The sequence below is a fragment of the Phocoena sinus genome, chromosome 19 (assembly GCF_008692025.1).
Source record: "Phocoena sinus isolate mPhoSin1 chromosome 19, mPhoSin1.pri, whole genome shotgun sequence".
Classification (NCBI taxonomy): Eukaryota; Metazoa; Chordata; class Mammalia; order Artiodactyla; family Phocoenidae; genus Phocoena; species Phocoena sinus.
In genome coordinates this window covers 31,605,270-31,633,241 of record NC_045781.1, presented here as the reverse complement: position 1 = coordinate 31,633,241, position 27,972 = coordinate 31,605,270, and the positions used below count along the sequence as shown (strand labels likewise).

The following is a 27,972-nucleotide window of genomic DNA, read 5'->3' as shown; positions in this document are numbered from 1 at the left end:
TTAGGCAGCACCAGGACCAGAACTCAGGTCTCCTGGCTGCTAGTTTCAAGCCTTTTCCACAACACTGTTGTCTCACTCTGGCGTCTTGGATACCTGCCAGGGTCTATATGGAAACTACCTACACAACAGGAAATTGCTTCAAACATATTTATTATAATTTTTACAGACTCTAAGTTCATGAATAGTCCTGCAACGCATGCTGGTGTAACTCGACACAGGGCCTGGAATCACACCTCTGGCCAGGCTGGGCAGTACCATCCAGCACGCACCTGTCTCCGGTGAGGCAGCTTGCGAGGGGGTTTCCAGTGCAGCATCTCAGGACACCAGAGAAGGAAAGGGCAGCATGGTTCCCTCTGGGTGCACAGGCCTGTGCTGTGCGGTGGATGAGCTGCCACCTGGGGTGGCTTCAGACCCTGACTCTGACCTGGGAGCCCGAGAGAGCATTTCTAGGCAGGTTAAGACATGATCAAGGTGCCTGAGAGACCAGGACAGGGGCGTGCTGGGTTTGTGTGGCTTGAATGCTTGACTGAGTGCTGCATTTTTTAATCACACAGCTGCAATGCAGAAAGGCATCAGGAGGCCTGGCCCGGTATTAGGAACTGAAAAAGTGGCCCAACCCTGGGCTACAACTCTATCTGTCCTCCAGTGCCCTGTGGTTTCCAGGTGGTTGTGGTAGTGTGTAGAGTCCTTCGGTGTTCTCTCGTTAACACCCTGTTTCATGGATGGCACCTCATACGTTTCAAAGCCCTTTAAATATATCCTCGGGTTTTCTTCTGGGCACTCTATCTTACACCCTTTCTTGCTCACCGGCGCTGGTTTAGACCTGTCAAATTCTTGAGCTGACAAAAGGATGGAAACAGAGAGTGATGAGACCTTGCCCTGACCCTAGGACTCCAATGGGAAAGACTGAGATTTCCAAGGCAGCATGTGTGGCTATGATGCAGAGATCTGACATACCAGGGTCCCGGGAGTAAGCACTGTTTCCTGATGCCAGTAATAAATAGAAGTGGGGTACTTGGGATCTAGAGATTGGGACTGAACCACTGTCAGTCTTATTATTAGCTTTCCAGTTTAAGGCTACAAAACTACTTGGGGTCAGTGACACATGTGAGAATGGATGGGCAGGGATGAGCTGGGTAGTACTCACTGTCACCGCTGCGCCCATGAGTCCTTGCACCAGTGCCTCTCCGGTGGACTTTACCTAGAAGGAGTCAGAGTCAGGTTCTCTCAGGCCCCCACCACTAGCTCAAAGGTGAGACAGGTAGGACAAATCAGTAGGCCTATTAGCCCCGACAGGTAGAGTCAAGAGGGCTCTGTGTACTGGAGGAAGAGCCTATGGACAACACAATCACAAATGGGCCAAGTGTGGCTTTCAGCGTAGGCCCTGGGAACTGTCAGCTGAAGTCAAAGAGGAGCAAGAGAATAGACAAGTGACCAGTTTGGCCCAAGCAAGACAGTGTGCCCAGTGAGGAGGCTTCCCAAATGCCTAGCCCCTAGCTACCTGCTTGGCAGTGTGGCCCACATTCATTGCGTCGTTAATTCGGTTTTCCAGGAAGTGCCAAGTGTCCTCAAAGTCTGGGGAGGAGTCCTGCATCATCACCAGCTCTGTCGTGTTGTAGATGCCAGCCAACACTGCTCGGCGTGTGTACCAGTTAAACTGCAAAGAAACCCATCAGAGAGGTGGGTCACCACTATTGCTGCAGGTTGGGGCAAGTCTGGGTAGTTCCTACCCAAAGCCACTGGCACTCCTGGGCTTCCTCCTGATTTCTTCTTTTCCTCACAGATACACATGGCCCTCTAGACAAGACTGCTGTTCCCAAACTAGGCTGGGTGTCAGAATCACCTGGGAGATTAAACATGCAAGCTACTGGGCCCAACCTCTTAGAGTTTAGAGTCAGGAGGTCTGAAATAAGTGCCAGGGTCTGGATGTTTCATAAGCGCCCCATGTGATTTTGCTACATCCACTCGGCTTTGGAAACGCCAGTGAAAAGCCTAAGTCTCAGGACATCTAAGTTCCAGGGAGGCTCTGTGGTCAGGCAGTAATGACCAAACCTTCGCGTGTTCATCAGTGAAGTGAGGGCTGAGACAGCATCATGGACAGACTGGAATACCTAGGAAGAGCTGAGGGTTCAAGTCCTTCAGCAACTTCTGACCGTCCTGGAGAACCACTCTTTAGAGCCCTAGCTCGGCTGCTTTGTGTTTTATCCCTCTGATTTCTTAGCTTTCTAATTTCATTTTCCTACCATCTCTGTCGGTGGTATATTCCCACACGATGGAAGTTTATTAAAGCACTTTGTTATAACTGTGGTGGGAGCATCTTCTTTGCCTCCCATCCTGGATTCCACAAAGTACCATCACACATTAATTTCCTTTACGAAGGTATATATATATATGTATTTTTTTTAAATTTCCTACCAGAAATATGATAGCACTAACAAGTCAGATTCTTTCCTGGTGCCTGTTTAGAGGCTTACTGATCTCTTAGCGAAGCAGGCCAACATGGACTACAGGGAGAGAGTTTCTTTTTAAAGCGAGTGTCTCCATGGCATTCTTTTTTTTTTTTTTTTTTAATCAGTCTCATAAAAGACACACACTGAGAAAGTCTGCTACAGAATCTAAATCATAGAATACTGAGGGGGAAATGATTATAAAATGGCAATCCAATCACAAGGCCCTCTGATGCCTTGTCACCAGTCTAGTGGGGGAAGGAATACCAATGGCTCATGGCTACGGCACTGGTCCCTGAATGAAGATGACCTAGATCCCACCGTGGCTTGTGGAGGGACCCTCCTCATACCTTAGCCTCCCCTTTCCAAGACGGGAATGACACTGTAGTCCCGTGAAGGGATTTGTTATCAAAGAAGTTTCACAAACTTCCTGAGGAAATGCTTAATCCAGGCGTTGCCAGTAGCCTGTGGGCCTGCAGAGAGCACTCACGTCAGTGGACTGGTCCCCAGCGTAATGCCACATGTCATCCACCATGCTGGTGAGCAGGCCCAGGCTGGCTGGGATGTTGTGAGGGAGCAGAAGGATGCTGAGCGCCTGAGGAGAGACGGCAGAGGAGTGGGACTGCACACCGGCAGCGGCGCGCTCAGGTGCCTAGTGCCTCACCTCCCCCTGGAAGTACGGAAGGGGGCTGCCCGGCCCTCCTTCTGAGACTCACCATCTCCACCCACTCGTGTGAGCTCCTGGCGTCTAATGCTCCCGACTACAGCTAATGGGAGCCGGGGTAGATCCGACCCTCAGCTGACCCAGTCAGATTCTCAATCCCTAGCATGTGGACTCGGGAATGCAGATAGCCAGCTCTAGACTGGTGGCTTTGAGTACTGAGAGCACCCCATTCTGTAACATGGAGGAAGAAGCAGGGATAGCTGGGGAGTCTGGGGGTGGAATTCGAGGTGGACTGGGTCAAGCTGGAGATCTGAAACCAAGCGTGGTGAGCATGGGCAGGGGACGGGACTTGACTCTGGACTGTACTCCCTCACTCCCGCCCACAACTGAAATTACATGCTCAACCGTCTCCCAGCTGGGCAGAGGACACTAGATGATCCGTGGGCCCTCTCAGTGCTGATGTGCTTTGAGTTTCTTAACTGAGAGAATGGCCTGCACTGTGACACACTTTGAAACAGGAAAAAAGGACCTTTAGAAGAGGGGAGTGGGAAGCCCTTGGAATGAATACTCCAATTCTCTAAGCATCACACTGACATACTGAAAAGAAGTCCCAGTTCCCTGAGATCTAGAACGCGACAGGCCTGTTCATGATGATGGCCAGTAAAATCTTCTGACTTTTCTAATCCCCTTCATGGATTCCTCCTCACTGAAGACCTGGTGGCACACGCGGGCCACTAAGACCCCACCCAGGACGTGATCTAGGACCCACGCCACCCACGTTTCCAGGAACTGAGACACAGATGGCTCAGAGGTCCTCTCTTTGGCTCTCGCAAATCGGAAACCTAGCTCCACCAATTGCACTGCGAATCCCTAGTTTTGTGGAGATTAATGAGCTAACTTCTGAACAGTGCGCCAGACCCTCCAAGTGAATACTTTATGCCCTGGGGCCTGGATATGGACTCTGTACCCGAGGCCAATGCTCAATGTACGGGATCAGCATTCTCAGTCTGGTTTCCACAGCGTCCCTCAGGAACTCGTCTGTTTTCCTCTTCCTGGAAGACGGAAAAGAAAACAGTGTGTCTCTGGATCAAAGGCATGGGCTCGGTGCTACACTGTTTACTCAGCCCTAGTGGGGAGGGCCCCACAAGCTCCTGATGAGACAGGCAGCTGCGTGTCAGTCCCATCAGAGCAGCAGGGCTGCTCAGTGCTACCCTCTTGGCTCTGCTTGGATTGACCTCCTGGGGACAGCTAGTGGCGACTAAGCTCCTTGAACCTTAGCTGCCACCCCGAGCAATGATGCCACGGGACTTACTCTGCCTGGCCCAGCTGTACCAGCTTCTGCTCCTCTTCCAGCACACGGGTGAGCCGAGAGTTGCACTGGGTCACAAAATGCAGTATCAGTTCACTGCCATCATTCCCAATCATGTTGGCAGCCGCACTGGAGAGACCCAGAGACTACAAAGGGGGAGAGGGAAAACAGGAAAGTGGCGGGTAGGTGGAGTGGACATTTGCCGCCTGTTCATCACTAGTGCCTCCTCTTCTAGTAACAGCAGCTTGGTTCCAGTGGGACACCCCACTCTTCATTCTTGTCCGTGTGATCTGGGAGAAGCTGACCACCAGTCCCTCCACACTCCGTCAAGCCCCTGGGTGTGATGCAAAGCAGGGGATCCAGACCTAGATAAGTGGAGTTCACAGCAACTAGTTCAGGAATGTGCACCGTGACCAAATCCAGCCCTACGAGGCCGCCTCCACACTTTTGCTAGTACCGATGGGAAAGAAGTACCCTCTTTCCCCTGGGGCTGCTGAGCCATTTTTAGTCCTGCATGGGAAGCCCCTGCTGAGAATGAAGCTCACAGAGAGGAAAGCAAAGCAGATATGCTGTAGAGACAGTTCCCAGCAGCAACAATCTAAGAACACCGAGCCAGAGCTACTTCCAGATTTTTCTGTTATTAAATGAGACAAACACTCCCTTTCTTGCTTGAGCCAGTTGAGTTCAAGTTCTGACTCTTGTAACCTAGAGTTGTAACTATTATAAAAAGGGGCTTGGGAAGAGCGCACATAACTCTCTTCCTCACCAACTCACTTAACCTAAGCCTCTTGGAAAGTAGGTCTCTCAGTTGTTTAAAAAAAAAGGTCTCATAAACTTTTTTTTTTTTTTTTTTTTGCCACACCGCAGCATGTGGGATCTTAGTTCCCTGACCAGGGATCCAACCCGCGTCCCCTGCATTGGAGACGCGGAGTCTTAACCACTGGACTGCCAGGAAAGTCCCTCACAAACTTTTCCTAATGAGTTGTCAAAGAGTTAACAAAGCCACAGAGATCCTTTACTATTCCTCACATACAGGACTCACTGAGCAGTTACTGGAGGGAGAACCCTGACGGCAGCAGGGACAGAGGGCAGAAAAGGAACCAAAAAAACCATTAACTCTAAATTCCCACCTTTGGGAAAGTGCCTCTCTTTTGGTGGGAGTGCACGGCCGTTCTGGAGGGCAGCTTGGCAATATTCACCTCAACACCAGAGCCGCAGAAGCATCAGTACTAAGGGTGACTGCGTGCTCCCTGTGTGCCTGGTGCCTGGCTGAGCGCATTATATACACGACCTTGCTGCAGCCCCACAGCAATGCCAGCAGGTGGGTATTACCATCATCCACATTTTACAGAAACCGAGGCTTAAAGCTCTTAACCACCAGGCTATACTGCCTCTAACATGTATGTAACAGGAACCTCGAAAATATACACACTCCCTGGGCCAGTTGTTGAGCTACTGTCTCTCAGCTCCAAACCTGCCCTTCCTCTGCAAGCCATACTTCTGGCTCCATGTTAGGTCCGCGGATAGGGTCTCTAGAGGGAGACTGCAAGGCTGGAGGAGGAGGAAGGGCCTGGCTCCTCGCGGTCTACTTCCCCTCCGCTAGCGGTCTGTGTGAGCAGCGCCCTCCTTCACCACCGCAGTTCTGTCCAGTGGCAGCAGCTGAACCCAGTCTGCAGTATTCTCGACAGGTGCAGACCCAGTTTCATGGAGCCACCATCCTCTCCGTGCCCTCCCAGGCACTCCGCCATTTCACCAACCCCAGAGGTCAAGTGCCAGCCCCAAGGGACCCTTCCTCCAAGGTCAGCGACACCAGCACCCGCTGAGGAGCACGTCCTCCGGAGAGGTGGGGGTTTCACCTCCACAGGGACTCTCCTTCAAGCTCCTAGCTGTAATCATTCCAGCTCTTCCCTTTGTTCCCTTAGCCCTGGGGATGAGAGCTCCTCCCTGCAGGTGCTACCTCTACCATACCTTAGTGTTCTTTTATCCTTTCAGTTACCTGGTTACCAATTTCACATCTAGTTAACAATTCTTTGTGTTAAATTCTCTCTATTCGAGTAACTGGTGTGATTTCTTCTGATTGATGCACTCCCTGAAAGACCAACTCCACTTCTCAGAATTTGTCCTAAAGAAACCAACCAGAAATGTACTTAAATCTGTCGTACAAATAGGCTTATAATATTAAAAAAATTGGAAACAACCCAAATGTTTATCAATTGAGTTCAAGTAAATGCAATAGGTATTATGCAGCCGTATGAATGGAGATATGCAGAGTGAAAAAAGCATATGAAAAAGAGTGAAAAATTTAACCATAGAATATTCAGTAGAATCAGATTTTTCCAAACAATCCTGTTACATTTCTGTCCTCCCCTGGTTCCACACCTTTCTGTAATATTCTCTCAAACCTTCTCTGCTACCTCCGAACCTCTGTCTCCTCCCACTGTTTCCTAACTTCACGATCAGGAGACAACCACACCTACGTTACAGAGAAAACAGAAGCCATTCCCTGGGAACTCCTTAAAGGTTCTTCTAGAAACTAAGCCTGTAGCTGTCTTCTCCAACTTTGCCCCTAATACATCGAAGGCTAGTCTTTCCACCTGTCTTCCGGATTTCATAATCCTTGCCTTCAAGGAACCTCACGTTTTTTATTTTGCCACTTTCTCTTGTATCTTCACCGTCACCGGTGTTTCTGTGCCCTCCTGCCAGTATTCAAACATGCTCATCAAACTTCCATCCCACTTCCCCTGCTTAGTATACTAGCTCTCTTCTCCCCCTCGCAGCCAAACGTCTCTGCACTTCCTGACCTCTACTCACTCCTCAACCCACCAGTTATTTCGGACTTGTACTCCCTTCAAACGGCTGCCGCTGCAGTCACCAATGTCTAGTTGCCTCATCCACATTCTTCTGCTTTGCCTCCAGCGCAGGTTCCTCCACCGCAGACTTCTTTGCCACCCCACCCTGTTCCACCCCACCCTTAAATGTCAGTGGTCCCTGAGGACCTAGACTCCTCCCTCTTTTCACATGACACTCTAGGCACATTCATGCCACCCTAGGCAATCTCACTCACTTCCATGGTTTAATGACCACATACACATGTGGATTATGCCCCAACATATACTCTAGTGCAGGCAGCTCCTCCAGTTTCAGGCCTGTATGCTTGAGGTCCCCCGTTGGCCGACCCAAAGACCCCTCATATTCAACAAAGCTCAAGACTGTACCCATGGGGCTTCCCTGGTGGCGCAGTGGTTGAGAGTCCGCCTGCTGATGCAGGGGACACTTGTTTGTGCCCCGGTCCAGAAAGATCCCACATGCCGCGGAGCGGCTGGGCCCGTGAGCCATGGCCGCTGAGTCTGTGTGTCCGGAGCCTGTGCTCCACAACGGGCGGGGCCGCAGCGGTGAGAGGCCCACGTACAGCAAAAAAAAAAAAAAAAAAAGAAAGAAATAGAGACTGTACCCATGGGCCTTCCTCGAACCTGGCTCTTCAGTGGCCTTAATCTAAGAAAACGGCGCCACCATGTACCCACGCATGCAAACCGGCAGGCAGCTCTGGTGGCATTTTGTCACTCCCTCCTATGTCATTCTCTCACCAAATCTACCCACTTGTCTCCACGTTCACTGCCACTGCTCTAGGTCAGAAAGCCCTCATCTCTCCTGGATGACGAGCAGCCGCTCCCAGTAACTCTCTGACTCCAATACTTTTTCATCCAGCAGCCAAAGTGATGGTTTTGAAATGTCAAATTGAATTATATACCTCCAATTATTCTTAGAATAAAAGAAGGCCTAACTCTTCAACATGACCTTTGGACCTTGCCTGATGTGGCCTCAACTGACCCTTCCCCAGCCTCACTCAGCTCAGATCTCTTCCTGATTCTCGGCATGATGGTTTTCTTCGGTTCCGCTAATGTGCAGGCTTCTTTCCACTCTGCACATGCTGTGTCTCTGTCTGGACTTGTCCATCCCCCACGCCACCAAATCAGGTAAAGCCTCCTCATTCCTCAGCTCTCAGTTCCAAAGCCTTTCCTCACCACGTTCTCACCCCACCCCGAGTTAGATTCAGTCCCTCCACTGCATGTCACAATAGTACCTTTTCCTGATAGCCCTTACCACATTTTATAAATATGTATTTGTATATATGTGATTAATGTCACCAGACTGGAAGCTCAACAAGGGCAGAACTTTGCCCATCCTGACTACTATGATGCCCCTAGGACCTAGCACACTCTCTGTTCAATAAATATTTAAAGAGTGAATGATTAATAAATGAAAGGGTTTTTTTTTCTAATTTGAAAGATCAAAATGTTGATCTTTGTTATCACAGACAATTTTAAGTTCTTTTTTGTATCTGTCTGTATTGTTCAAAGCTTTCACAGTGAGCACACAGTGGAATCATATAGTACACACATTCCACTTATGTGACTTCTGTTACCGTACGTGCTCTCCGGAGAGTGAGAGAAGACAAGAGAAATAACAGTTAAATTTTCAAAAAGCAGCAAAGTTGCCCACTCTCCCATTTCAGGAGCAGATATCTCACGTGCTTGCGGTGGGAGATGTGACTCTGCAATTCCATCAGTCTCCATCCTCACAGACCTTTCATAGGATGGTATGTGGCTATGCTCGACGATTCTGCACAATGAGGCCTAAACGTGAGCCTGTGGCTTAATCTAAAGGAGCAGGCTGCTCCACTGCAGGAGGAAACACCGATTATTAGACTTACATAGAAAAATGAGGTGTGCTGGTCTCCAAGGTGGTGCCTTCTTGGGAGTTTTCAAACACCACATTTTGTCAATTCTAGGATCTCCATTTGTTTTTCATTTTAAACAATCAGTGGGAATCATAAGTTGGTGATGCGTCACAGTTTAACAGACAGCATTTTTCTTTTTTAGTGATACATAAAATAATGGTGCTTCTTACAACCAATGGCATCTTAGAGTCAATGAAATACGGCAGGTTTTTTTTTTTTTTTTTTTGCGGTACACGGGTTTCTCACTGTTGTGGCCTCTCCCGCTGCGGAGCACAGGCTCCGGACGTGCAGGCTCAGCGGCCATGGCTCACGGGCGCAGCCGCTCCACGGCATGTGGGATCCTCCCGGACCGGGGCACGAACCCGTGTCCCCTGCATCGGCAGGCGGACTCTCAACCACTGCGCCACCAGGGAAGCCCGGGAAGCCCCTGGCAGTTTTGATCATAGGCAATTCTTGCCTAATGAGCTGCCTTTAGAACCTAACTGCCAAGAACCAACTCCACGGTATATTCTTTTTATATTAAAAAATAATTAAAAAACAAAGCCATTTCTACCCTATTGGGGAAAAACAAACAACACAGAACCAGAAAATCGTATAGCAGTGAGGAGCTCTGGGGCTCTGAGCTGGGCTGGAAGAAAGCCCTCTGCTCTGGCTGCTGTGATTCCCTCCTGGCTGATCTTGGTCAGGCTGCCCCGCCCGCACCCATACACACCTTGGCTCCTTCTGCAATTGCCTCTGCTGTCCACCCGTGGGCGGGCACACACTCCAGGGCCGCCGTCAGGATGCGCTGCTGCAGCTCCTCCTCACTCTCGTAGTCCTCCTCCTCCTCACCGCCCTGGTCTGTGTACCTGAGACCCAAATGCAAGAGAGACATGGGGACGGAGCCCGGCACACCTCACCTCACCTCACCGCCTGCTGCCTGGCGTGCAACAGGTGCCTGGCCAGAAACCACAGGCTCTGTGCCTCCTCGCAGCACATGCTGAGAGGACATTTACTTATGTGTCGGTATCAGCGTTTGAATGCCAACAGAGCAAAAATCATATCATCCTTCGCCTCCCATAGAGTCACTGAGAGAAAGGAACAATGAGCGAGGAGGTCAGGTGATAGGAAGGTGCATGCTGTCACAGCAGCCTGGATTTCCCAGTTTATAGCCTTACCACATTGTTTCTTTATCTGGATTTGTACCAAACTGTAACTCCATTGAGGACAGGGATAACGGTTACGTTATTCACAGGGCCTGGCACAAAGTAGATCCTCAAACAATATTTGTTGAATTGAAATGAAAACTACTTTCATTGGGAGACCAGAAAAATGACTGGGAACACTCCAATTTCAGAGCCAGAGGAACTTCTCAGCGGCAGGATTAAGTAAAGACGAAACATCTAACGGAGATGTAAATTATTATTTCCTTTCTGGAGGGCAATTTGGCCTCACATGTGTAACGAAATGTAAAATGTGCATATCCTTTGACTCAGTGCTCCCACTGCTGAGAGAATCATCTACTTTATCACATTATTTTTCATACCAGTGAAGGAAATCTAAATATCCATCAATAAAAGACAGGTCAAATAAATTTTGGTACTGCCATTTGCTGGAATACTATCAACCATTAAAATAATACAGATTGTGAAATGACATTATAAACGTACTATTCAGTGAACAAACAGGTTCTGGAACAGCATGTATAGTGTACAGTGTAATTAATCATTTATAATATATACAGGGTTATAAATGAAATACATTAGAGAAAAGGATATTCACAAAGTTATCTCTGGGTTTGCGATTTCTGATAATCTTTTTATTTTTGTGAACTTCTTTGTATTATTTAGAATGGTTTCGAATGTACAGGCACCGTTTTCATAAAACAAACAAACAACAGGTTCCTTTCAAAGATAAGGTTGAAAATGATGAAAGCTGTGAAGGGAACAGAGAGGCTAGGGGAAGGAGAAGCACAGATTCACCCAAGCACGCAAAGTGGTCAGAAATGGGTGGACTGGGGTTCTACTGCCTACCTGGGGGGTGAACGAGAAGACTCCTGACTGGGTTCTTCTGTGCCCTGTGTCTCAGAATGTTGCTGAGAAAAAGAGGGGGGAGGTTGCTGCTTCTGCTGATCTGAAGACCTCAGCTGTGTAGCTGAAGCATGGAAGGCACGTGGCACCAGGGCTGGTCGGCAGCAGGACACTGAAAAAAACTGAGCTGGTCAGCCAGGGACACTCATCAGAGAAGACCCTTTGAGACCCAGAGTGGTATGAGGGATGGGGAGGAAGAAAAGCAGAGGAAAACCAGAACCAAGTGTTTGATCCCACACAAAATTCTTGGGTAAACTGGGAACCTTTCGACATGATGTGGTGGCAAAAGCAGGAACCAGGAAACGGAAGACCTGTCTTCTAGGCATGTTTCCATCATTTGTTAGCTGTGTGTTAATGGGCAAACCATTTCACCCCAATGAGCATGACTTTAAAATACGCAAATTAAGAGAAATAATCTCTACTTACTCAACGGAGTGTTGTGAGGCCCAAACAAAAAAATGAAAGTGACTTGAAAACATTATATATTTATATATCATGGCAAGAGCCCTGGACTATAAATTAGAAGGTCTGAGTATTGACTCCCTAGTGGTTATGTGGCGTCTCTCTTTTCTCATCTGCAATATTGCAACACCCATTTACTTTAGGAAAGGGCTTTTGAAAAGTACAATACTGTATTTCCTAAGCAAAGGCTCATACTACTTTTTTCTTTCCCAGCATTTTACAATAAAAAAAAATTCAAACATACAAGCAAGTGGAAAGAATTGTGGCACAAACACCTGTATATCCATCACACTCTGCATACGTCAAGCCATCTTATTTATTTATTTTGGCCACGCCACACGGCTTGTGGGATCTTAGTTCCCCAACCATGGATTGAACCTGGGCCTCAGCAGTGAAAGCACCGAGTCCTAACCACTGGACAGCCAGGGAATTCCCCAATCCATCTTATTTTTTGATGCATTTGTTGCAGACTTCAGAATTCTTTATCTTTAAACATTTCAACATGCACATCATTAACTAGAGTTCAATATTTATTGAATATTTACTGTTCTTTTATTGAGGTGATATTTACATTCAATGAAATGCACAAATCTTAAACGGGCCAATTCTGAGTTTTGACAAATGTATACACCTGCCTAACTTCAACCCCTATCTAGAGATTAACATCACCCCAGAAAGTTCCCTCTTATTCCTTCCCAGTTATTCCCCACCCACACTATGCTGAATTTTTCATTCTAGTCTTGCCTGTCCTAGAATTTCATCTAAATAGAATCATACTGTGTATCCTGTGTATGTATAAGACTTCTTTTGCTTAGAATACTTTTCAGATTGATTCGTATTTCTGTGAAAATCAGGAGGTTGTTACTTTTTACTGCTGAGTAGCATTCCACTAAGAAACACTATTCTATTGAACACCTGGGCTGTTGGCTATTATAAAGGTGCTATGAATATACTTGTTCAAACCTTTTGGTGGACATTTTGCTTTCATTTCTGTTGAGTAAATACCTCGAAGTAGATTTTCCGGGTCATAGGCATTACTTTTACTGAACATATTTAGTTTGGAGCTTTGTATAGAAACAACAAAACAGCACTCATTTTAAAGAAAATCTGTGGACCAAATCAAGAAAAAATGATTTTTAAAAGAAACAGCACCTATGTGTGAAAATATCAATTATTTTAGCATATGTACGGAAAAAAACGGACCAAATATTCATAAAACTTCGAAAAGGGCCTGGGAGGTCCCAAAGCAATATTGCAGAACCACTGCAGTCCACGAGAAGATTTTAGGTGAAATACAGGAGAATATTATTTCATTAGTTATATATTTATGTTAATACGTTAATTCATACGTCTATTTGTGGAAGATGACATTGGTTTTCCATTTATGGTAGTGATATAAAGCTTCCTCTTTTAAGTAAACGTCTATAGTTTTACGAAATCAGACGTATAAACAAAAATACTGACTATATGGTGGCAAAGGTGGTACGAGGATACTGAAGAATTACTGAAGAGGTGGGGAAATGACTGACTTGGGAAAAAGTAGACTAGGCGCTCTCTGTGTCTGTTTCCCGGGATCAGGGCCCAGGGACTTGACAATGGAGTTAAGAGACTGGGTACAAGTGTGCCAGTCTGCAACCGACCGAGCTGTGTGACCTTGGGCACCCACAGCCCTCTCTCCATGAAATGGGAGTGACAGGCCCTTCCCTGATGCTCTCGCTCCTCACAGATCGAGAATGGGGTCAGAAGCCAGCCAGGCGGCCACTTCAAGCCCGAGGCGCCGGCGCGAGCCGCTATGTCCTTCACCTCACCTTGCTCTCGAGCCGCCACGAGGCTTCTTCCGCCCCTCACCCAGCCCAGATCGGCTTCGCGCCCCCTCCCCTTCCCTCCCCGTTCCCGGGATCGGCCGCCCTCTCACCGGGGAGGCACCGCAGCTGCAGGAGCCTCCACCCAGCCCGGCCGAGCGCGCCAGACACCCTCGCTGCCATCTTGGAAGCGGGCACGCTGCCTACAGCGACGCGCCGTATAGCACCGAGTCAGCTGTATGGCCACTTCCGCCCTCCCCGCGCAGCGGGAGCTTCGTCCTCTCGCGAGAGGCGCGAGGTGCGGAGCCGGCCGATGCTGAGAAGCCGGGAGCGAGACCCGGGCGGCAGGTGAGCGATCACCAGGTGGTCCGAGAGCCCGACCTTCCCCAACGCCCCCGTTCCGGCCCACCCTCTGCCCCATGTCCTCTCATTTCCCATCCCCAGCCTCGTCCTTCGGCGGAAACGTGGCTATGGCCACCTCCCTGAGGACCACAGCGGGCTTTCGCCCGGGGGAAGCCGGTGTGCGGGGTCGGGCCCGCCGTGCCTCGTCCCGGTCTCCTGGCGTGGTGGCTTCTGCCCTTCCCGAGCTACCTTATCTCTCGCGCTGCCGGACCCGGCCTGAGGCCCCGGGGGACAGCGCTGAGCTGGGGTCCGGGAGACCGGAGTCTGAGACCCGGTTCTGCTAGTAGCCAGCTGTTGTGACCTTGAGTCTCAGTCCCTCTTCGCAAACATCAGGGAAGCTTAAGTTTCCGTCTTTGGGGGTACCTGGACCCCCCAGGTTGTAATTTTGAAACTTTGACTTCCCTGAACCTCCAAAGTGTTTGAGTTGATATAATTGAGTATTCCCAAACTTGCCGGATTGGAAAAACCATCAGGACACTTGTTAATAAATCGGATACCGAAGTCTTTCTCCTGGAGAGTTGATTCAGTACATCTGGAATCTTATTTAGCCCTGGAATCTTATTTTAACAAATGCCCCCGGGTGATTTGGACGATCTGCAAGTTTGGGAAAGGCTGGTGGCCTTTATTCTGACATTGAGTGCCAAGCTCTGCGAGATTCAGGGAGGTCATGGACTAGTCACTGAGCAGATATGTAAATGCGGAGCGCCTCACTGGGAAACCTATCACCAGGGAAGGCTTCATAATAGTCGGAAGTAAATGGTTTGGGGATGAGGGATAACCAACAGCTGGAGCTAAGCATGCCGTTCTGTAAGTTTTGTGCAGTTAGACCCTTGTCTTTGTATTTTTGCACACTCCTTATCAACCTTTCAGAACCTCTTACTCTCCCCTGTGTGAGTGTGGGGGAAGCCTCCCCCTAAGCCAAAACTACTCCCCAAATGTTAAAATTTCAGATCCATATTTCTGGATTTCGGTAAAGCACTACTGATCTCTCCATGAGGTTTTGTTTTCTGAGTTCTGTCCACTTATCTTCGAATGAATCTTTCCTGTGGAAAATCTAGCACTTGGATATCCTTCCTGAAACCCTTAAGTTTGACACACACCTAATTGCCTGGAGACAAAGTCTTCTATTTCTTTTCCTTTGAGTTTACTGTTTCCTTGCAGATTGTCACCTTTTTTCGTGTGTGTGTGTGTGTGTGTGTGTGTTTGTGTGTGTGTGTGTGCGCGCGCGCAAGTACACACGCTTCGGTCAGTTCATTTTAATTAAATTTTTCTTTCTGTTAACTGTCAGTATTCTTAGAATTTTTTATGCATTTGACTTAAAAGGATTTGATCCTTGGTTTGAACTGATACCCAAACTTCAATCTTATTTTTTTTTCTTTTGGCCCTCTTCATCCTTAAAAGGAGCCTAATGCCTCAGGATTTGATGTTTACTGGGTGCCTTAAAAATAAACAAGTGCATCTCCAGAAGTTGTTCTCAGACATCTGCTTTCACTACCTGCCCACAACATTTTAGAAGGGCTGTGGGTATGTGTGTGTGGCAGTCAGAGTTGGAGAGACGCTTAACAAGTCCAGTGACGTGACAATGACTTCTATTCCACCTCTTTTTATTTATGAAACTGGGCTCTGAGTCACACTTCTAAGTATGTTGACTTAGGTGCCAGACATTTTTTCCTTGTTTTTTTAGAAAAGACATTGACAACAACATAAAACTCTGATGATGAATAGTATCACACTTTGGCTTTTAGATATTTAAAAGAACATTGTGTCCCATTTTATTTGGAAAATGCTAACTGAAAGTGGTGGCTGTGTCTTTTTGAGAGTTAATGTTTAATAAATGTATTTTATGAGTTCCCTGTTGCCATAGAAGATTAGTTTGGGGGGATATGGAAAACAAAGCACTTTCCATTCTTCTAATTTACAGACACAATCCCACTGGAGTACTGTATAAGATGTCATGAAGTGCAGCTCTTATGTTGTATAACTTTAACAATAAAAAAGGAGCTTCACATTTCTTCCTGGGGTGTCCTCCCAGCAGGTATGGCTGAGGAGGAAGAACAAGATTTTATAGGACTGTTTGAAGCAAAGGCAAATAAACTGGCCACAGAGAAGTGGAGGCTCAGAGTTCTCTTAGAACATTATTTTATTGAGCTCTGTGTGCCAGGTCCTGCCGAGTACATTGCATATTTTTATCTTCTCATTTACTTCTTGCAGCAGCCTTGCAAAATATAAGATTATTCTCCCTACTTTATTAATGAGAAAAGAGGCTAATCACTGATCCACTGTCATGTAGCTAACAAATAGAAGATCTAGTGATAGGTAGAACCCCAGTTCATCCGTATTCGAAACCTGTGCTCTCTGAAACTCTGCCTGATGAATCGGGAGATTGGGATGGACATACATACACTAATATGTATAAAATGGATAACTAATAAGAACCTGCTGTATAAAAAAATAAAATTCAAAAAAATAAAAATGAAAAACTAAAACCCTGCCTCCATTAAGGTTGCTGAAAAGGCCTCAACTTGTGGCGTTTTGTGTTTCTCTAGTTAATGAGTAGCCTTTGGCCCCTCGGTTCTTCCACGAGGATTTTTCTGTGAGTACAGTGCAAGGCTGTAGTAGTGGGAAGGGAACTTCTCATCGCTTCCTGTTGTCCCAAGGGAGAGCCTGTTCCAACATCATTCTGGAAGGAGATCACTTATCTCTTATAACTTCATACCCAGCAATCCGTATTCCTGTCTTCCCCAGCTGGTTCTTAAATGTGAGATTGATCCAAAGTTGTTCACTTGAAAGACTTGTAAGGGTTCTTCCTCAACATCATGTTACAGTTGAAAGCTTAAAGTTTCAGTTCCTGATTGTGTGCTTTTTAGAGATTTAAAAACCACAGTTCAATGACTAAGGAATCCTGTTTATCTGATAACACTTGGCATCCTTTTACCACGGCGGCGTGCAGTCAGGTCAGGATAATAAAGAGGGCATTCCACAGGGAAGGAACCAGATAAAAAGCATGATGGAGTGAAAATGCCAAGATTTTTCATACAACAAGGGAGGATTCACTTTGGGGAGGTGGGAGATACAGGTGGAGCCAGATGACGGAGCACCTGAATCCAGAAGACTGAAGAGTTTTGACTTTGCTCTAGAAAATAAAAGCCTTAGGAAACGAGCAGCAAAATCAAAGTACTACAGTATTTAAGGATGACTGGCTGACCTAGGCATGTTTTGTAGGCTGAGGAGCAAATCATTTGAAGGGAACATTTTTTTTTTTTTTTAAAGATTCTGCACTCAGATTGCTTCACATGTCTTTTTTTTCTTTAAGATTTATTTATTTATTTGGCTGCGCTGGGTCTTTAGTTGCAGCACGTGGGATCTTCATGGCAGCATGCGGGATCTTTAGTTGTGGCATACGGAGACTTTAGTTGTGGCATGCAGGATCTAGTTCCCTGACCAGGGATCGGACCAGGCCCCCTGCGTTGGGAGCACGGAGTCTTAACTGCTGGACCACCAGGGAAGTCCCTGAAGGGAACATTTTTAAAGAAGGAAGAGTGTGTAGGCCTGACTTAAACTTGGTCCCGGAGTGTCTGTGGTGGCATAATTGTCACTGGGTTAGCCACCTCTGCAGAATACAGAAGTATTCGGCTTAAGACCCATCTATGTGTGATCCCTCTCCCACAGCTTTGGTCTCATGTCATTTGGTAGAGCTGTCTGAAGCCAGGGACTTGGAGTCATTAATGTTTAAGAAAGAAATGGGGAACTGAGTAGACTGCTATCTCCTGACCTGATTGCATCGTGAGGACATTCTATACTCATCTGAGTATCAAGTCAAAGAGAAAGTTGACCCCGGCAGGAGGAAATTTCCGTAGGTTAAAAGCATGGGTTTTACAGTCATATAGACTTGGATTCAGATCCCAGCTTTTACTTTTTCCACACAACTCTTACTAGTTGTGTGACCTGGGCAAAGTCAACAGCCTGTTTCCTGACTGTAAAATGGGAGTAATATCTAGTTTAAGGTTGTACTGAGGTTCAATTGAGATAATGTAGGTAAAATGCTTTGAAGAGTCTGGCTAATGTTAATTGTTAGAGATAGAGGTAGTAGATACTATTGATCAGTGCAGAGTCAGTGGAATTGAATTTTCATATCTTGATGAATGGGAAAATATCATTATTCAGTTTGCTAAATTAACATATGTTGTCTCTTTTTAAAAAATACACTAAGCTTGCGGTTGGGTTATATCAGCCAATTTATTTGCCTCCCTTGCTGAGTCATACTTCTGCCTAATTAATGTCCTGTGTGTTTTACATTCTGTTCAAGCTGAGTTGTCTCATACCAAAGAGAAAAGAATATTTGTGCCTTCAACCTCCTTACTTGACTGCCCAGTCAGGATTCTCACCAAGGAAGCCACCTGCCATATTTGGGAATGTTGGGGTTATGAAACCTTGGGATAATGGGTTTATTTATTCACACTCTGGTACCTACAGTGAGTTTTTCTAATGTGGTCAGCATTCCCTGGTGGGAGGTCAGAATTCGGTTGCAGTTCTAATCACATTTGGTGGTACCCCATGGATTGAATTGCGTTTTGTCTCTGCTCACTCTTGACTCTCCTTTGGCCCATAGCTTTTAGGTCCACAGCACTGCAGGAATGGCAGATTTTGGGATCTCAGCTGGCCAGTTTGTGGCAGTGGTCTGGGATCAGTCATCTCCGATGGAGGCTCTAAAAGATCTGGTGGATAAGCTTCAAGCCTTAACGGGCGATGAGGGCCGAGTGTCTGTGGAAAACATCAACCAGCTGTTGCAGTGTAAGTACCTACCCAGGTTGTCTTACAGGGAGGGCGGTTTTGATGGTGGTGCTGCATTTCTTGTCGTTCCTTGATAGCTGGGTTTTTTAAATAAATTTATTTATTTATTTTTGGCTGTGCTAGGTCTTTGTTGCTGCGTGCGGGCTTTCTCTAGTTGCTGTGAGCGGGGGCTACTCTTCATTGCGGTGCACGGGCTTCTCATTGTGGTGGCTTCTCTTATCGCGGAGCACGGGCTCTAGGCACACGGGCTTCAGTAGTTGTGGCTTGCGGGCTCCAGAGCGCAGGCTCAGTAATTATGGCGCACAGGCTTAGTTGCTCCGCGGCATGTGGGATCTTCCTGGACCAGGGCTCGATCCCATGTCCCCTGCATCGGCAGGCGGAGTCTCAACCACCGCGCCACCAGGGAAGCCCAATAGCTGAGGTTTTTTCTGGGGGGGTGGCACATGATAGTAGTTTTTTCAGTTGAGATACATAGTTGATGAGCAACTAGGAGCATAGTTGATGATTTGTATAAGTAAGTTCTTATTTCTTATTAGATGTTCCACATTTTTTAAAACAGCTTGGTTTTCGTCCACCCTCCTTTTTTACTTTTTCCCCTGAGCATACAAAAGGAGATGAAGTTAGTAAGACTGAGGGAGAGCAGGGCAGCAGTGTCCTTGCCCCTCTTGCTAGTAACGGTGGTATAATAGCATTTGCTGAACAGGTAGGTGTTTATTCTACAAGGCCACGCATGTAACCTTTGTGGGGACTTGGGAGGGATTGGGAGATTCTGGGGCCAAGGTGATTGTTGATTAGAGTCTTCCTTCTTTTCAGCTGCCCACAAAGAATCTAGCTTTGACATTATTTTGTCGGGTATAATTCCTGGAAGCACCACTCTGCACAGTGCTGAGATTTTGGCTGAGATGGCCCGGATCCTTCGGCCTAGTGGATGTCTTTTTCTGAACGAGCCGGTAGAGACAGCTGTAGGTAAGGAAATTTTCACCTGGAAGACTAGAGTTTAACAGGGTTGAATCTTTAGGTATGTTTACCGCATCTCTCTGAGAAGGAGGTATAATTTGGAGATCAACAGTCCTGTACTGAACCTTATCCTTAGGGATAAGGGATGAATTATTGTAAAACTCTGAACCAGCACATCTGAATAAATTGTGATATTTGACCCATTAGGTAGTAAAATAGAAGGAAACTGCTCATCTGAAAATGGCTGGATCCTTCAACAGGTGAATGCTTAAACTGGTACATCCACACCATGGAAAACTATGCAGCACTAAAAAAAGAACAAACTATTGCCACATGCAACAACTTGGATGAATCTCAGAGGACTCATGCCGAGTGAAAGAAATCCAATCTCAAAAGCTTAGAGGCTGTATGATTCTGTTCATATAACATTCTTGAAATAACAACGTTATAGTGACAGAGAACAGGTTGGCCATCGTCGGGGTTAGGAGTGGGAGGAAGGGGGTACGTGAGGCTGTAAAGGGGGTGGTGTGAGGGTTCCTTGTGGTGACGAAGACTATGCACACACACACACAAGTGTACGTAAAACTGGTGAAATCTGGATAAGCTCTGTGGACTATCAGTGACAACTTCCTGGTCTTCATATTATATGATAGTTGTGTAAGATATTATCGTGGAGAGAAGAGATGAAGGGTCCTTGAGACCTCCCTGAACATTTTTTTTTTAACTTCCTGTGCATCTATAGTTATTTCAAACTAAAAAGTTAAAAAAATAGTGACTAGAAGTCTGAGAGTGATGAGCTAAGTATTGATTCATGTGAAAGTAAAGATAGAATCCAAGAAATAAAAACCTCTTTTTTGCTCAGTGGTAAAGCTGTCAGAATCATTCTAGATTTTTAGCCTTTTTTAAAAAAATTTTTATTTATTTCTTTATGGCTGTGTTGGGTCTTCATTTCTGTGCGAGGGCTTTCTCTAGTTGTGGCAAGCGGGGGCCACTCTTCAACACGGTGTGCGGGCCTCTCACTATCGTGGCCTGTCCCGTTGCAGAGCACAAGCTCCAGACGCGCAGGCTCAGTACTTGTGGCTCACGGGCCCAGTCGCTCCGTGGCATGTGGGATCCTCCCAGACCAGGGCTCGAACCCGTGTCGCCTGCATTGGCAGGCAGATTCTCAACCACTGCGCCACCAGGGAAGCCCGATTTTTAGCATTTTTAACTATCTTTCAAAATGTGATGACTTATTTCATCAAATAATAGGAATAAAAGTATTTTGAGGGCTTCCCTGGTGGCGCAGTGGTTGAGAGTCCGCCTGCCGATGCAGGGGACACGGGTTCGTGCCCCGGTCCAGGAAGATCCCACGTGCCACGGAGCGGCTATGCCCGTGAGCCACGGCCGCTGAGCCTGCGTGTCCGGAGCCTGTGCTCCGCAATGGGAGAGGCCACAACAGTGAGAGGCCCACGTACCACAAAAAAAAAAAAAAAAAAAAAGTATTTTGAAATGTGTAAAGGCATTTATGTGGAAATATAAGCTTGTGATGTTAATAGCAGCTATAGCCTTCTTTGGGATGTAAACCTTGGGTGACTAAACACAGTGTCTGTCGGAACTATACAGAGATACTTGTATACTTTACAGTTTCTCAGCCTCTTGGTCATTATCCAACAGCCCCTGGAAGGTTAGGTTTTTCAAAGAAACAGAGAGTGATATGAAGCAATAATAATGGAATTATTATATGACACTTAAGAGCATCAGTAAGAGCACTTTGAACAACCAAAAGGAGTTGTCCAATTAAAATATTATCACTAAAATATATATATATTGAACAGAATAGGTTATTATTGTTTTAGTGCCTGCTGACCTGAATAGCAGAGAGCCTTTATTATTTTTCCTGCTTTGACCTATACAGCTATTAACTGGGGTTTTCCTCTTAGCAGTTAACAATAGCAAAGTGAAGACGGCATCTAAGCTGTGTTCAGCCCTGACTCTTTCTGGTCTTGTGGAAGTAAAAGAGGTATGTTTGTAGATGACCTTCTTTGCTGGGAATTTAAGCCTTGGGTGACTAAACCCAGTATCTCTTTTGTCAGACGATACAGAGAGAATCTGGGAGAAATAACAGCCCTGAAGGTGAGGTGATCAGTGTCACTCAACTAGGAAACAAGTTGAGAAGGGCTCTGCATGGGAGAAACCAGATGCCTTGAAGGACGAAACCTCTGAAATCAATCTCCTCTGAAGAGACTCAGCTTGGGCCCATGTGGGTTGGGACATATTTTGGTCTCAGTACTAGTGGTGACCACTGAGGCAGGGAGAGAGCAACACATCTCTTAGTGGACACGAATCCTAGGCCTAAGTGAAGGGCAGTTGCCTGTATCTTCCTCAGCTTTTGGGTGGGAGGCTAGAATAGGTTGGAGGGGGAAATCCTTTTCTGACAATTCATTAGAAATATTAACATTAAATAGAGGTATTTATGGTTCTACATTCTTCTCCAATGCTGAAATTTCCTTGTGTGAGAGGTGTTATACCCCGATAGCTGTTATACCATTGATCTGTACATGACCTAGGGCCTCAGTTTCTTCACGCCTACCCTTTCTTATTTTTCTTTTTAGTTAAAGTTCTTCCATTTTTTATTCCAAAATATGGGATGTTCATAAAAATTCAGTTAAGACTGAAGAATATAAAGTGACATCTCAGGCCTTGCTTACACTTTCCTCCCCAGAGGGAGCCACCAATACATTTTTTGGTGTGGCTGTTCGGACTTCTTTTTATGTATTTACAAGTGTGTTTTGTGTGTGTGTATACACATTTTTTAATGTAAACAAGGTCGTATGTATACAGTGTTCAGTCACTAGCTCTTTTCCCCACCTTTAGCTGTCTTCGACATTATCCACCTCAGTGTATTGACCCACTTTCTTACTAATGATGGAACGGCGTTCAGTGCTCTAGATGGACTGTGGTTTATGTAGCAGTTCCATAATTGTCGGACATAGAGGTGGCACCCCCAGCTTCTTCCCAAGGAACGTAGAAAGCAGTTCCCTCCCCCTGAGGTTCTCTTTCTCTACTGCGTATTTCATTTCTAGCATCTTTACTGTGGGCATGCTCCCCCGCCACGGGCTTCGATTCCCTTCAACAGCCTCTTCAACATGTCCGATTCATCTTGATAATCATAATCGTTACAATCTCCACAATGCCTCGCACAGTGCCTTGTACCTAATAGACAGATATTTGATAAAACTCTCCAAGGGGCAGGCTCAGCATAAACATGTAGACAGAAGTTACACTCCAGCGTCCTGATCAGTGAGAAACTGAACGTGAGGCACGAGGCAATGTCTGTGATCTCCTGCTGTCGTGTGCTTACTACAGATGTGAGCATTTGACACCTGTGAGGGGGACATAGTACACCATCGTACTGTAGAAGGAGTGTGGCTTAATCCTCTGATATCTTGAATTTCAGCTGCAGCGCAAGTTCTTGAGCCCTGAGGAGATTCAGTCTGTCCGAGAACACCTGGGTTACCACAGTGACAGCCTGCTCTCTGTGCAGATCACAGGAAAAAAGCCCAATTTTGAAGTGGGTTCTTCTAGTCAACTTAAGCTTTCTACTACCAAGAAGTCTTCCGGTGAGACTGGCCTAGGGACATTGTTCTGTCTGAGTGGGCCTGAAAAGCCCTATTACAAACTGAGCCAGAGCTCTGAATGAGGTGGTGATATCTTCAGAGGATCATTCCCTTCCTTAATTTCCCTCATTTCCAAATGGAAGAATGCTTAATGTACTGTTGTTCTGGGCATATTCGGATCCCAAACTGAAATGATGCATAGATATTACCTAGTTCAGCCCCTTCTTCTGCACCAGAGGACACTGAGGTCTCCAGATTCTAGAGGTCAGACTCCCGTAGCTTCATTAGTTGATGAAGCCTTTCCAGACCCCAGAATTATGACATTTACCCTCAGAAGACCTCACAGTGATGGTCATGGCGGATAAGAGTGTGCTGTTCCTCTTCCCATGTGTCCTTTTCTCTGTGCCACTGAATTCAGCTTTTCTTTGAGGATCTTAAGACACTTATAAAAATATCTCCTCTCAGAAGATTGCACTCCACCCTTTGTCACCATTCTTACCCTTCCTATCACTATTTTTTAATGCCTGAGTTGAGAAAAATTGTCCTAGCTGTGAGGTATGCAAAAATTTACAGGTACATTCACACTGCTCTGTTTTGACTGTCCAGCCTAAATCTTCAAGAAATCCTTTAACGTCCTAACCTTTGGAGTCACAGTTCCAGAATGGGTAGGAGCAGCTTAGATGACCTGCCCTGTGGGAGATCTGAGCATCCAGTGTGACAGTGATCTCTGGGGGGTGCACTTCCCCCCAAGGCCCATTCGTGGACTGGCCCACACTGAACCCGCAGCTCTTTTGGGCCCAGAGAGAGAATCAGGAGGTGTGATTTGCTACTGATTTGTTGTTACGCCGCCGCCACCAGCTCTCGAGCCCATTTTCTTGTCTGTAACAGGTCTACATGTGACTGGAGCTTTGCTACTTATAATGCTTTTTGGCACAGTTTCTTGTTTAATATTCAAATCTCCTGCAGTGGGTATAGGGAATCCTATTAGCCCCATGTTCTAGGGATGGGAACTAAGAGAAGGAGGAGGAAGCAATATGGAGTGAAAGTTAAAAGCGTTAGGTAGACTCTGTCTGTACTTGTGTATTTGTGGCTGTGTGTAACTGGCCTAAGTATCTAAACCTCTTTCCTCATTCATAAAATTAGGATGACAAGAACTTTCCTCATAAGGTGGTGAGCAGGACTAAATTAGATCATGTATGTAAAATGTTTAATGTAGTATCTGGCACAAAGCTTAACAAATGATGGCTTTTATTGCCATAAAGTGATGGGTCCCTCTCATGCCCTTCTAAGTGGTAGAGCTGGGCCTTGAACCCAGGTCTTTTGACCGCCGGCCCAGTGTGTTCCCTGCACAGCCTCAGTAGAAAGCACTTACATGTGCTTGGAGTTTGTTCCCAGCTGTTTTTCTGGAGCTTGTTTTCTTCCATTGGTTGGATTCAGGGAAGCCTGCTGTGGACCCTGCAGCTGCCAAGCTCTGGACCCTCTCGGCCAATGATATGGAGGATGAGAGCGTGGTGAGTCAGCACTGCGGTCACCTGATTGCTTTCTTTTAGGCCCCACTTTGGGTGGGAATGTTGTTGTTTGGAGTGGCCTCTCTGGGTTTGTAGGTGTGAAAGCATTTAAAGCCCAGCCTTGTGGCTGTGCCTGCCACTAGCATTTTTTGACTCAGAAGGAAACTCCACATTAGTGGCATTTTAAATTTCTTTTTCAGCATCTTTCCCCCCGCACATTTTCTTGTTCTCACTTCATGTGATATATTAAAGACTCTTGTGGGCATGCGTAAACCTGAAAAGAGTTTGTCAGCTAAAATATTTTTTGGCTCCTTCGTCTGGGCAAGTCACCAAATGCTCACTGTCTTAACAGTAATGCTCTTCCCACTCAGATCAATGCTTTCTGTAATAAAGTTCTTCATTCCTACAACTATTGAAGTTAGGGTGGTAAGCAAACTAGGCGACGGTTTGTGCCCTCACAGAGCTTACAGATTAACTGTCCACACGTTTATCGAAGAATTACACAAGTGTATATATCATTATCTGCCTTTTCCTCTGGAATTATATAGAAAATATTCCATTCCCTTTTCTCACACAACAGCCCTTTATATATTCACATAACTATAACGCTTCTCTCTTTGTTCTTCCTGCCCCCTCCCGCCCTGCCCTCCACACACATATTCTCTGCACATCGTAAATGAGTCCCCAGCCCCCTCACAGCCTAACACAGCTTCTGTGCACGTAGCGTACTCACTATGTGGTCAGCTTGGGCGTGACGATCAAGCCCGGGTAGGATGATGGGTGCCTTCTACATAGATGGGCGAACTCCTGCTGTGGACTGTGGCCACTTTACGTGTTCATTAGCAGAAACCATGACTGTGTCATTAATGGCTTCGAACATTCTCCAGGATCTCATTGACTCAGATGAACTGCTGGATCCAGAAGATATGAAGAAGCCAGACCCAGCTTCCTTGCGGGCTGCTTCCTGTGGGGAAGGGAAAAAGAGGAAGGCCTGCAAGAACTGGTAAGCCTTGGGGTGAGAAGAGGCTGCCAGGCTGCTTCCAGCGGCTTCTGATTATCAAGGAATCGCTGTACTTTACAATTACTAAAACATGTTTTATTGTAAAATGTATCAGACGGTTAGAAGAGTATGCTAAATAAGTACATTTTAAAGAACAATAAAATGAACACCCATGTACTGCTCACCCAGCTGAAGAACCAGGAACAGGACTTGTTCCTTAGAAGTCGCCTCTGCGTGCTCCCTCAGCTGCATCTCCCTCCCTCTCCTTACAAGAGGCTACCATTCTCCCAAATTTGTGCTAACCTCTCCTGGCTTTTTCGATAGTTTACTGTCTATGTGTGAATCTCCAAACAATACATCGTTGAATTGTGGAGCCCAAACCTGACTAGGCCAGGAAAGGTCAATACTCCATATCTGTGAAGGCTCCCAGGGAAAAGGTCTGTCCAGGATTTGGAGTTTCTGGGTGGTGGCAGGTCCCGCTCATCAGCTGCTAACTTTCCCCCCAGCACCTGTGGCCTCGCAGAAGAACTGGAAAAAGAGAAGTTGAGGGACCAGATAAGCTCCCAGCCCAAGTCGGCTTGTGGAAAACGTGAGTATCTGGTGATTACTCAGTATTCACAAAGGCCTAAACTAAACACAGACCAGCTCCAGCTCTACAGAGTTCACTGCCCAGGTATTTTAATAATAGGTGAACATGCGAGAACGTGTCTCTAGGTAGTAACGGGAAGAGGGGTTATCTCCTGAGAGTGGGTAGCACACTCGTGCCCGTAGGGGAGGCACTTGTCATTTCTTATTTTTGGCCCCTTTCTTTCTGCTTCACATTAGGCCTGATGCTACTCAGCCATTTGTTGAGTGTGGCTGTGATTTGAACTGCTGAGAATATAGAAGTATGTCCACGTAAGGAACTTCTCTAGACTTTTGTCCTTTCATGAAAATCAGAGATCTTAAAGACTCTTAGTATTTGGATCCCAGTTGGACCTACAAATGTACGCAGTCGTTCTCTTAAGGCCGCTGTGGCCATACTATGAAATTTGGGATCCCTTTCTCCTGGGCTGTATCTCTGGGAGAGCTGACACTTGGCTTCCCTGTATGATGGTCTCTTCTTTCAACAGTGTTACCTGGGTGATGCTTTCCGCTGCGCCAGCTGCCCCTACCTTGGGATGCCGGCCTTCAGACCTGGGGAGAAGGTGCTCCTGAGCGACAGCAGCCTCAATGATGCCTAGGGGAGGGCCCGGCCTGAGACACGCCTGCTCCTCCGCCAGCTCCTGCCCCTTCCATCCCACCACGTGGTTCCTCCCGTCTCCTCTCGATTGGCTCACTCTGGCTTAGGTCCATTGCGGAGAGGGTGCTCAGTGGACAGAGTGGAGCTGGCTGGGAGCGGTGGTGTGGAGTGCTGCTGCAGATCAAGACCACGGTATCCCGGGGCCCTGTTACCCTGAGTGGGGACCTCCTTCACCCAGTGTTAGGTAAACGGGGCACATCCCAAATAGGCCCCTCTCGCCAGGTCAAAATGCCGACATTTCGTAACACTCTCCGAGCCCGCCATCCTTGCGTATTAACACTGTGACAGAGAGGGCCCCACCCCATTCTAAGCTCCGCAGTAGTGCCACGGCTTATCTTCCAGAGTTGGTGGTTTACTCCCCATGCAGTTTTCTTGGTGACAAGAGGCAAGTGTCCTCATGACCTCAGAGCACCAAGGGAATCACTCCTTGGTTGCTGTGATCATATCCAGTGTCCCTCTGCCCCTCCAGTCCTACCCCCCATCCCTCCATCCCTGCTTTATTGTGTTGCATCTGTGCCCTGCTGTCATTTCTGTTAATCTCCAGGTATTAAACTTACGTACTAATGTATATTCGCTGTGAAGAGGGGGTGTGTCTGTGTGTGTGTGTGTGTGTACGCGTGATGTCTGACACAGCCATCCAAGCTCACCTGGGACCACAAAACTCTTTTCTGGAGAGGCTGAGTCACACCACATGGGGCCAGTCCTGCACTTAGAGATCAGGGCCTCTCTCCATCTACTTCAGGAGAGTCCAGGTTGGTAGCATTTAGAGAGAAGCAGGACACAAGTCTGACCCAACAGTAAACCTCTGAGCAGGAGACACTTTGTTCTTCTTGTTCTCCACCAACGCAGACTCGGAATGGATCTTGCCAAATAGAGAGATCATGTGGATTTAAGAGACCTGGGTTTTTCTATTTTGACAATAAAGAAAAGTGTTCATTGGTA

General features: G+C 46.7%; 2 protein-coding genes across 5 annotated transcripts; one reads left to right on the top strand and one right to left on the bottom strand.

Annotated features, from left to right (window-relative positions):
* Nucleotides 1–132: 132 nt before the first annotated feature.
* On the bottom strand, nt 133–13,733 carry COQ9 (coenzyme Q9). Its single transcript, XM_032614728.1, has 9 exons — nt 13,605–13,733; nt 11,171–11,339; nt 9,871–10,006; nt 4,424–4,566; nt 4,079–4,163; nt 2,938–3,042; nt 1,502–1,657; nt 1,148–1,201; nt 133–839 (listed from the first exon to the last, which is right to left on the bottom strand). Exons 1-9 carry the CDS (start codon nt 13,672–13,674, stop codon nt 804–806), a joined length of 954 nt encoding a protein of 317 aa, XP_032470619.1. The 5' UTR covers nt 13,675–13,733; the 3' UTR covers nt 133–803.
* On the top strand, nt 13,599–27,972 carry CIAPIN1 (cytokine induced apoptosis inhibitor 1). 4 transcript variants are annotated; one of them, XM_032614729.1, is made up of 9 exons: nt 13,599–13,839; nt 18,503–18,684; nt 19,498–19,650; nt 21,564–21,643; nt 23,081–23,243; nt 24,678–24,751; nt 25,636–25,751; nt 26,255–26,337; nt 26,861–27,972. In XM_032614729.1, the coding sequence occupies exons 2-9, from the start codon at nt 18,528–18,530 to the stop codon at nt 26,872–26,874; spliced, it is 840 nt and encodes a 279-aa protein (XP_032470620.1). In that variant the 5' UTR covers nt 13,599–13,839; nt 18,503–18,527; the 3' UTR covers nt 26,875–27,972. The 4 variants fall into 4 exon arrangements, with proteins under 4 accessions (XP_032470620.1, XP_032470623.1, XP_032470624.1 ...); XM_032614732.1 differs by having other exon boundaries at nt 13,712–13,839; nt 21,567–21,643; XM_032614733.1 differs by having other exon boundaries at nt 13,712–13,839; nt 21,567–21,643; nt 26,255–26,348.